We start from the raw sequence: 10,808 nt of genomic DNA, 5'->3' as shown, positions 1-10,808 counted from the left end.
TAGGAATGTAGCTGAGCAAATCAGTTCAAAGGCTAGATAATCGTAAGAATCGATTAAACACATAAACCGTAATAACTCGAAACACATTGATCAAATTTGCTCTACTAATTCAACAATTCGGTGCTGGTAATAGGCATGATACGGGTGAGAACCATTCAAAAAGCTAAAATTGGGATTCCCGGCATTGCTAACAATATTTCTTTTTTCAAACTCGGGCCGTTTTTTATCACAAAGCTTGCAGTTTGTCAACAATGGTTGTGATATCTGGGGGAGGATGTATGATTCCTATAGTTCGGGTGTGTGGCAATTATACCTGTCAACTGAGACTCATAAACTCAACTCAAATTTGGGTTAATTGAGTCTTGAGAAAAATTAGACCTAATAATGTAAATCAAAACTTAAAAAAAGATCCAAATGGATTTCTTTCCAACCTATTGAGTCATATACAAAAAATGAAGGAACGGGTCTGATGGGTATCAATACTCAACGATTAATAAATAGAAATGGGTCTAATGGGTTTTGTAAATGGGTCGAGCATAAAAAGTTTCATCTATAAAAAATTTATGAAAACACTCATTGTTATGTCATTTATTATGTATATTAATATTTCTTATGTATATATAATAAATAATAATAACTCAAATAATGTAATAAATGTAATAAAAAAAAAAGCGATGTAACCCATTTGACCCAATTGACCTGTGACCCGTTTCGACATGTGAGTCTGTGACCCAAACCGACCCAACCTGACTTTTTTAAAAAATTGACCCATTTTGACCCGTTTGACCTATGACCCATTTCAACCCAAAACCATTTTGACCCGTTACCCAAACCGACCCAACCTTACCCGTTTGCCAGGCATAGTGGCAATCGATGCAGGAGCAGAATTAAACCTGTTTTGGTCATCAAAGGCCTCTTGCATATACTCGCCATTATAGTCATTTTGTACTTGAGATAGAGGCAGAGGAACAAGATCACCATCAGATGGTGGCGTTGGGAGGGGCAATATTGGCAATGAGCCCAACATTTTGTTAAAATATTATTCAAAATGTAGAATAGTCACTCCACATAATCTAGTTTTATTTACACTTGCCAATCGGGTCAGGTCGGGTCGGGTTTGCATCAAACCCATACGTGTTTGGGTCTAAACAGGTCGAACCCAAATGGGTCAGATTTTTTTGAACAGGAACCAAAAGGGTCGAACTCAAACGGTCCTCAAGACCGATTTTTTGCCTAAAATTTTTAAAATATGATAAAAATCTTATAATTAATGTAAATAAAGTACATCAATCAATAATAGAATTATCGACACATTACATCTGCCTCTGCAAATAACTCATAGAGGGTAATTGTTGGAACCAATATCCCAATAATTGTGTTTTGCATGCTCAATCCCTACAACAACTAACAAAATAAATGTTCAATAACAAAGACAACCTACACTCTATCTTATTGTTGTTCCTAGGATGATTTGTCTTTTATCTAAAAAGCTACATCACTGGCATGTCTAATGCTCGTAAAACGTCTTTAAATTCAAACTCACTTGTTTTTCTGTTGAAACGTTCAACCAGTTTGTACCTTGTATCGTTCAAGTAAAAGGATTGTGCGGTTTCCAATAAACATTTTGCCTCAGAGTCAGTTAGCTTGCTAGTAAACACAATATCCCCCCGAATAAGAATCAAATCCTTGGTTTCGGCAAATTCCGTGTAATGAGAAACAGTGAAATACGGAGCAGCTTGAGTTCCTCTTGCTTTGTAATCTTCAAGACCAGTAAAAAGTATGTGTGGCATCTGCACTGTATCAAAGTAATAAAAATATCTATAAAAAAGATACTTTTAACAGAGTTAAAAGAAATAACCTCTAGGATAAGGCAGAATTGCATCTACAAGCTTTTGATAACTCAAGAAATCGAATATTCATGTGGAAAGGTGGCAAGATGGGCAGGTCAGATGGGCTATAGAAAAAGATTCATTCTTTTGTACAATTTCCAATGATTTATAATTTGTAAATGAAATAAATGCTTACAAACACAATGTATTGCAACAAAATATGAAACTCTCAATAACATGATTTAGGATTGACTTGCACACTAAATAGACTATGGTGACTTTTACACAGTTTAACCTCTTTCAAACAAAAAATTTTCGGCTCGTGTGATATGTTTAAAACAATCAATCAACCAAACCATGACTTTTATACAAAATTGACGATTGTGATGAAAGAATTCAAACCTTGCACAAACATTGTTGTATAACCGCTTCCTTTCCACACGGGAATCACGAAATGGCGGCTACAAAGAAAGTATTATCGTCAGATAACAAAATTAATGTATAAAAGCTTTGTGGTGCGTATCAATGTATGTAATGTTTTAAAGTGCTCCTAACTAAAGGTGTGCTGAGTGAAATGATTTGAAGTTGCAGATTGATTACCAGGCAGCAGCGCGATGCTCAAGCAGATGATACAACTTTGTTTTCATTGATGCACCAATATGACCTCTTCCAATATGAAACTGAATAGGAAGTTATAAAACTCAATCACTTAGTTAAATAATATTTTAATTATTGATTACAGATGGGTCCGTTAGGCTTTTCAATGGATAAACTATAGCAATAAAAAGAAGGTACGGGTCGTTGCTATATTAACATTTCACAAATAACTCCAACTTGATGGTCAAAACTTGACAGTTAACACCGTTACTTCCTGAGGACAGCATCCAAGTACTACTAGGTGTCATATTTGAAATATATTAATTTCAAATCTTCGGAACAACTACTTTTACTTACAAATTAAAAATTAATTATTGATGTATAGAACAACTACTTGTATGCATTAGAATGTTATACATATTAATTTGTGACTTTTCATATATGTTTAACCCTATAATAATTACTTCTTTTTCCACAACATGTTTCCGCAATCAATTGTATCTAGTGTAGCAAAAATTTATACACTTTCAGCTATGTAACAAACAAAACGACTCGCTATTAGTTTAACTAGTACATATACATATTCATATACAATTCTACATCAGTCACGGCTATACTTTTAACCTAATGCAGTATTGACGTAACGAAAGCCATGGTAAAAATTGTTTATGCAGAATTACTAAAATGTAAATTTGGGCAGAAATATTATAAAAGAAACAAACCACAAAGCAGGTCACATAAACTTACGTCATCCCAAATTGTAGCTAGATCCTCGGGGGGTTGAAACTTTGCCCTCTCAACGTCAATGAGGGACTCCAATGGCTTGTGTTTTAAAGGAGAGAAGCCAGACGCAAAAGATGAAAAATTGCGGGGTCCACGTTTTAAAACATCACTTGAATCACAATGCTTGTTGATTACACCGGATGATCTTAGCACAAAATTGGAGATAAAGGGCTCATTTTTCGATATTGATGAACCGTATGGTCTGGAAAAACATTCAAGCGAAGACAGCACACGTCTCGAATGCTTGGTTGCTAAACGGAGCATTGTGCTTTTCTGTTAAAGAATGTAAAGCAACACACATCTTTCAGCTATATCCGTACAAGAACATGATCAAAGAGAAAATCTTAACAACTTTTAATAACAGTTTACCTCATTCCATATATTACCCTAGAAAACGACAGTCAGAAGTGGCTACTATAACAGGAATAGTAGTATATGTAAATATTCACAAAAACACATAATATAACACAACTTCTAGATGGAAATGTAATGAAAGTGAATCATTGTAGCTTTATAAAGTATAGTAATTCAGCAAAGTCTGAAATATAGCACAGCAAAATAAATAATAAACCTAGGTTTCAATAATCGATTGTGACCTAAATCGGTAACAAAGAATTTACATTCAAATATGACATTAACAAACTGGCAAGAAATGTTACCTCTGAACGACGAATTGAAGCTACGAACAGAGTTAAATTATCGTCAAGAGTGTGTGAATTGCGATTTGTAATTGTGGTGACCTTATAATTATGCAACTCTCCAGTTCCCACTTATAATTAAATGGACTCAAGTATGAATGGTTTTCTACATACACCTGTTTATCGAGCACAAAACAACCTACAGTAGATCCAAACATATTTCTAATGAACTTAATATAATAGTTGAGCTCATGTCAAAAAAAAAAAAAAAAACATTATTAAAAACATGAATATCAGGTCACATTTTATACTGAATCATAGCACAAAAGAAGCATCTAACATACACCAACAAAGTATAATAACTCAACAAAGTCTGAAATGTTGGAAATTTAGTGTAATTGAGGGATTTAATCTACACTTGTAAACGGGTTAGGAGGTACGGAGTGTACACCCATTAAGTGATAGATTGCCCGGGCGCGAAAGTGGTTTTCCATTATCACAAATTTGAGTGATTACGGAAGTATTATTTCTGCACTAGGTGAAACATCTCCATCGTGGAAATAAAACAAACAACTTTATGTAAAGGATTTGTTTTAGATTTGAAAACGATTTCCTAGATTTGGTTGTTGGAAATAAAACAAACAACTTTATGTAAAGGATTTGTTTTAGATTTGAAAACGATTTCCTTGATTTGGTTGTTGGAAATAAAACAAACAACTTTATGTAAAGGATTTGTTTAGATTTGAAAACGATTTCCTTGATTTGGTTGTTGGAAATAAAACAAACAACTTTATGTAAAGGATTTGTTTTAGATTTGAAAACGAAATTAGTTAGTGAAACATCTCCATCGTGGAATAATACTTATTTTTGGGTGCCTATAAATAAGGACTATCATTTATGAGAATAAGATATACGAAAAACACCTTAATACTCTTATGCAAAAGAGTTCTTGTTTACTGCCAATAACAAGAACTAATCTCTGTCTTATCACAAAGTGATATTCGTGTAACCCAGGCAATAAGGGTCGAATAATTACTTTCGGAAAGTGATACCACGATTCAGTGATTTATCCGCCTATCGATTATTTTACCCTACACGAAATTTCAATAAAACCTCCAACAATCGAAAGTAATTATTCGTTATAATCGATGGCGGCTACGATGAAACACATGACGGCGAATTTCTCCAAACTTGATAAGTTTGAGGGAATTGATTTTAGGAGATGGCAAAAGAAGATGCACTTCTTTCTGAGCAGCATGAGTGTGGTGTACGTACTCAGCACACCAATTCCTGAAGATCATGGTGATGATGCCACTATTGAACAAATTCGGAAAAGGTGCAAGTGGGAGAACGATGACTACATCGCTAGAGGTTTAATCCTCAATGGTATGGCTGATTCCCTTTTTGATATTTACCTAAATGTTAAATCTTCTAAAGAACTATGAGACTGTTTAGAAACCAAGTATATGTCTGAGGATGCTTCTAGTAAAAAGTTCCTTGTGAGTAATTTTAATAATTACAAGATGGTCGATTCTAGACCGGTCTTGGAACAATACAATGAGCTCATTCGTATACTTGGTCAATTCACATAACATAAGATGAACATGGATGAGTCTATTCAAGTCTCAAACATAATTGATAAACTACCTCCATCTTGGAAAGAATTTAAACATTCTTTGAAACATAAGAAGGAGGAGTTAACTCTTGTTGAGTTGGGTAGTCATCTGCGTATTGAGGAATCCCTCAGGTTGCAGGATAATGACAAGCCAAAGAGCAACGAAGTTGCTGGTACGTCTGTTGTCAATATGGTGGAACATAAAAAGTTCACTAGTAATAATGACAAAAAGGGCAAACGTAAACATCAAGGTTATAACAAGGCTAATCCGAACAAGAAGTCTAAATTGACTTGTTGGAAGTGTGGTAAAACTGGACACATGAAAAAGGATTGCAAGGTTATTTTTGGTAATAATAATGCCAAAGGATCTAGCACAAGCGGTTCGGGAAATAGTTTAAACAACCACAACTCGAAAGGTCAGAATATATTTAATAATTCAAATGAGAATTATTATGTTTCATATATATCTGAGGCTTATTTTGTGCAGGATGATGATGTCGCGTGGTGGGTTGACTCGGGAGCCACCACCCATGTATGCAAGGATAGATTTTGGTTCAAGACTTACGAGTCCGTGACTGATGGATCAATTCTTCATATGGGAAATGAGTCAACAGCCTCTGTTCATGGACGTGGAAGTGTGGATTTGTGTTTTAGTTCTGGAAAAACTATTTGTTTGTTTGATGTTTTGCATGTACCACAAATAAGAAAAAATTTGGTTTCCAGTAGTGTGTTAAATTGTTGTGGTTATAAACAAGTGATTGAATCTGATAAGTTTGTTTTGTCAAAACATGGTATGTTTGTTGGTTTTGGTTATTTATGCAATAGAATGTTTAGACTTAACATTAATCACTTGAATGTTAATTTTGCTTTTATATCTACTTCTAGCATAAATAATTCTACACTTTGGCATGCTAGACTAGGACATATACACTTTAAGAGAATGCAAGATATGTCTAAAGATGGATTAATACCGGTTTTTGACATGAACAATGAAAAGTGTAAAACGTGTATGTTAACAAAGATCACTAAGAAACCATTTCAAAATGTACATCGTGATACTGAAATTTTGGAATTAATACATAGTGATTTATGTGATTTGCATGCTACTCCTACTTTAGGGAACAAGAAATATTTTGTGACTTTTATTGATGATGCTTCTAGATTTTGCTATGTTTATTTGTTACATACTAAGGATGAAGCATTAGATAAATTTAAAATATTTAAAACTTAAGTAGAATTACAATAAAAGGCTTTGATTAAAAGACTTAGAACAGATAGGGGAGGTGAATACATTGACCAATCGTATTTCCAATCCGTTGGTATTATCCATGAGACCACAGCTCCTTATACTCCACAACAAAATGGTATATCTGAAAGGAAGAATAGGGTCCTTAAGGAAATGGTTAATTCCATGTTATCCTATTCGGGTTTAAGTGAAGGATTTTGGGGGGAAGCTATGTTAACAGCTTGTTATTTGCTTAATAGAGTTCCTAACAAAAGAAACAAGATTACACCTTATGAACTTTGGAATAAAAGGAAACCTAACTTGAATTATCTTCGGGTATGGGGCTGTAGGGCGGTTGTAAGACTACCCGATCCCAAGAAGAAAAGTTTAGGTGAAAGAGGTATAGATTGCATATTTGTTAGATATGTTGAACATTCCAAGGCATATAGGTTCTATGTAATAGAGCCTAATGAGTTTGTCTCAATCAATTCTGTGATTGATTCAAGGGATGCAATCTTTGATGAAAATCGATTTTCATCTATACCTAGACCAAAGGATATGATTCCAAGTAACAATAGAATCAATAAGGATTGTAATGATGAAGTCTCTGAAAAGGCTGTTGATCAGTCACTTGAGCTTTGAAAAAGCAAAAGAAAAAGGAAACCTAAATCATTTGGACCAGATTTTCAACTATACTTAGTTGAAGGTTCTAGGGATGATGTTTCTACCCAATATTTGTATTGTTTCAATGTTGATGATGATCCTAAAACATATGATGAAGCAATGAGGTCTCAGGATGTTGCATTCTGGAAAAAGGCAATTAATGATGAGATAGATTCTATCATGGGCAATAACACTTGGGTGTTAGCTGATCTACCTCCTGGTTGCAAACCATTGGGTTGCAAATGGATTTTCAAAAAGAAGATGAAGGTGGATGGAACTATTGAAAAGTTCAAGGCAAGGTTAGTCATTCAAGGCTTTAGACAAAAGTCTGGAATTGACTATTTTGATACTTATGCTCCCGTGGCACGTATCACTACCATTAGACTGCTGATTGCTTTGACTACGATTCACAATCTAGTTATTCACCAGATGGATGTGAAGACAGCATTCTTGAATGGTGAATTGGATGAGGAGGTTTATATGAACCAACCTCAGGGCTTTGTCATGCCAGGAAATGAAGGCAAGGTGTGCAAACTTGTGAAATCCTTATATGGTTTGAAACAAGCACCTAAGCAATGGCATCAAAAGTTTGATGAAGTGATTTTATCTAGTGGTTTTAAATTAAACCAAGCAGATAAATGTGTATATAGTAAATTTGATGATTCTGGTAAAGGAGTTATAATTTGTCTATATGTTGATGACATGTTAATCTTTGGGACTGACCAAAGTCAGGTTGATTTAACAAAAGAATTTGTGTCATCAAAATTCTTCATGAAAGATATGGGGGAGGCTGACGTTATCCTTGGCATTAGGATCAAACGTGAAAGCAAAGGAATTTCGATTTGTCAATCTCATTATATTGAGAAGGTGTTGAAAAAGTTCAATTGCTTTGAATGTAATCCTGTGAGTACCCCTGTTGATCCAAGTGAGAAGCTTATGCCTAATCAAGGTGAAGCTGTATCACAACTTGAGTATTCTCAGGTGATTGGCTGTTTGATGTACGCCATAACTTGTACAAGGCCGGATATTGCTTTTGCTGTGGGAAAACTGAGTAGATATACTAGTAATCCTAGTACTCATCACTGGCAAGCAATTAGGCGGGTACTGAAGTACTTGAAGAAAACTATGGACTATAGTTTATCTTATAATGGGTTTCCTTCGGTAATAGAAGGATATTCTGATGCGAGTTGGATAACCAATATTGAAGATCATTCTTCAACGAGTGGTTGGGTGTTCTTGCTTGGGGGAGGTGCTATTTCATGGGCTTCTAAGAAGCAGACATGTATTACCAACTCAACGATGGAATCTGAGTTTGTTGCTTTAGCTGCTGCTGGTAAAGAAGCAGAATGGCTTAGAAACTTGATCCATGAGATACCATTATGGCCTAAACCTATAGCACCCATGTCTATCCATTGTGATAGTGCTGCGACATTGGCAAAGGCTTATAGCCAGATGTACAATGGAAAGTCTAGACACTTAGGTGTCAGACATAGCATGATTCATGAACTCATCATGAATGGGGTAATTTCTATAGTGTTCGTGAGGTCACAACAGAATTTAGCTGATCACTTGACGAAGGGATTGGCAAGAGATTTGGTGAACAAGTCTGCTGTGGGGATGGGTTTAAAGTCCACATAAATTTCTAATTATAAGATACCCAATTCCCTTCTGATGAAAATTAGAAGTTGAATTCAATGTGGAAGGCTTATACTTAGAAATTTGGAGTACAAAATTTTGTATCATCCCAAAGTAAGGTATGTACTCGGACCTGTTGAAGGTGAGGATGAAGTTTAGCTTCTTAATGGTTTATTTGAAAAAGTGCAATAGCAGGTGCATGACTGAAATGAACTACCTATGTGAATGTGAAGTTTTGCCGCTTCAACAAAGCTTGGACTTTTGCTTTAGATACATTCATGAATGGATATGGACACATGGCTTGTAAAGTGTCAGGATAGCTTTAGAGTATTTGAAAACTTATGTGTACGTTATTTTCAGTTATTCAAATGGGTTGAAGGGTTCAATTCTTAGAACACCCCGATTCTCGAATATTTGGAATGTGTAATGTACTAAGGTGAAAATTCAATCTTCAAGATATTTTCATTTATGCATAAGTTTTTGTTTTAATTTGTTTAATTCTCATGAAACGAATTGCACTAAATTGGGGAGGATTGTTGGAAATTTAGTGTAATTGAGGGATTTAATCTACACTTGTAAACGGGTTAGGAGGTACGGAGTGTACACCCATTAAGTGATAGATTGCCCGGGCGCGAAAGTGGTTTTCCATTATCACAAATTTGAGTGATTACGGAAGTATTATTCCTGCACTAGGTGAAACATCTCCATCGTGGAAATAAAACAAACAACTTTATGTAAAGGATTTGTTTTAGATTTGAAAACGATTTCCTAGATTTGGTTGTTGGAAATAAAACAAACAACTTTATGTAAAGGATTTGTTTTAGATTTGAAAACGATTTCCTTGATTTGGTTGTTGGAAATAAAACAAACAACTTTATGTAAAGGATTTGTTTAGATTTGAAAACGATTTCCTTGATTTGGTTGTTGGAAATAAAACAAACAACTTTATGTAAAGGATTTGTTTTAGATTTGAAAACGAAATTAGTTAGTGAAACATCTCCATCGTGGAATAATACTTATTTTTGGGTGCCTATAAATAAGGACTATCATTTATGAGAATAAGATATACGAAAAACACCTTAATACTCTTATGCAAAAGAGTTCTTGTTTACTGCCAATAACAAGAACTAATCTCTGTCTTATCCCAAAGTGATATTCGTGTAACCCAGGCAATAAGGGTCGAATAATTACTTTCGGAAAGTGATACCACGATTCAGTGATTTATCCGTCTATCGATTATTTTACCCTACACGAAATTTCAATAAAACCTCCAACATGAAATATATTCATAAACCCTAGCTTTATAGAACACAGAACAAAATATATAAAGTGATAAACCTAGGTTTCAATAATCGATTGCGACCTAAATCAATAACAAAGAATTAACATTCAAATTTCACATAAACAAATTGGTGAGATACGTTACCTTCTGAACAACGAATTTAAGCGATGAACAGCGAGTATCGTAAAAGGTGTGAATCTCGATTTGTAATTGTGGTGAGTGGTGACCTTACACTCTTCCCCTTACACTTAAATGGACTGACGTATAAATGGACTTTATTTATTGGACTTCTGCTTATTGGGCCCTAAGTAGAAATGGAAGTAAGACACCGTTATTTATTGGATTTTTTTTAATTTCCCTTACGTTTTGGCCGGAGGTCCGCTTGAAAGTAATCTCTTTATCCGTCGAATCGAGAGAGGGAGGACTCTCTCTACTCTTGTGAGTGTTTCACTCGGGGTGTAGAAACGATTTCTCTTTATTCAAGGATAGAGGAAGGATTGTCTACGTCCCACCTCCCCCATACCCCATTCATGTGGGATTG

General features: G+C 34.8%; 1 protein-coding gene across 5 annotated transcripts; it reads right to left on the bottom strand.

Moving 5' to 3' along the window:
* Positions 1–1,379: 1,379 nt before the first annotated feature.
* Positions 1,380–10,505, bottom strand: LOC139853387 (uncharacterized). Of its 5 annotated transcripts, none has more exons than XM_071842777.1 (6): positions 10,412–10,478; positions 3,869–4,046; positions 3,174–3,482; positions 2,430–2,509; positions 2,232–2,290; positions 1,380–1,795 (listed from the first exon to the last, which is right to left on the bottom strand). In XM_071842777.1, the coding sequence occupies exons 3-6, from the start codon at positions 3,471–3,473 to the stop codon at positions 1,491–1,493; spliced, it is 744 nt and encodes a 247-aa protein (XP_071698878.1). In that variant the 5' UTR covers positions 3,474–3,482; positions 3,869–4,046; positions 10,412–10,478; the 3' UTR covers positions 1,380–1,490. The 5 variants fall into 5 exon arrangements, with proteins under 5 accessions (XP_071698878.1, XP_071698880.1, XP_071698876.1 ...); XM_071842779.1 differs by having other exon boundaries at positions 3,869–4,023; positions 10,412–10,451; XM_071842775.1 differs by lacking the exon at positions 3,869–4,046 and having other exon boundaries at positions 10,412–10,505.
* Positions 10,506–10,808: the final 303 nt, after the last annotated feature.

Source organism: Rutidosis leptorrhynchoides, chromosome 6 (assembly GCF_046630445.1).
Source record: "Rutidosis leptorrhynchoides isolate AG116_Rl617_1_P2 chromosome 6, CSIRO_AGI_Rlap_v1, whole genome shotgun sequence".
NCBI lineage: Eukaryota > Viridiplantae > Streptophyta > Magnoliopsida > Asterales > Asteraceae > Rutidosis > Rutidosis leptorrhynchoides.
The sequence above is the reverse complement of the archived record's forward strand: the minus strand, read 5'-3'. Positions and strand labels throughout refer to the sequence as shown.

Excerpts from the sequence above, each read along its gene's own strand:
- LOC139853387 (XM_071842775.1), bottom strand. The coding sequence starts at position 3,473 with ATGCTCCGTTTAGCAACCAAGCATTCGAGACGTGTGCTGTCTTCGCTT. Across the intron at positions 2,291-2,429 it reads GAGCATCGCGCTGCTGCCTG|CCGCCATTTCGTGATTCCCG; the intron begins GTAATCAATCTG and ends CTTTCTTTGTAG. Across the intron at positions 1,796-2,231 it reads TACAACAATGTTTGTGCAAG|TGCAGATGCCACACATACTT; the intron begins GTTTGAATTCTT and ends ACTTTGATACAG.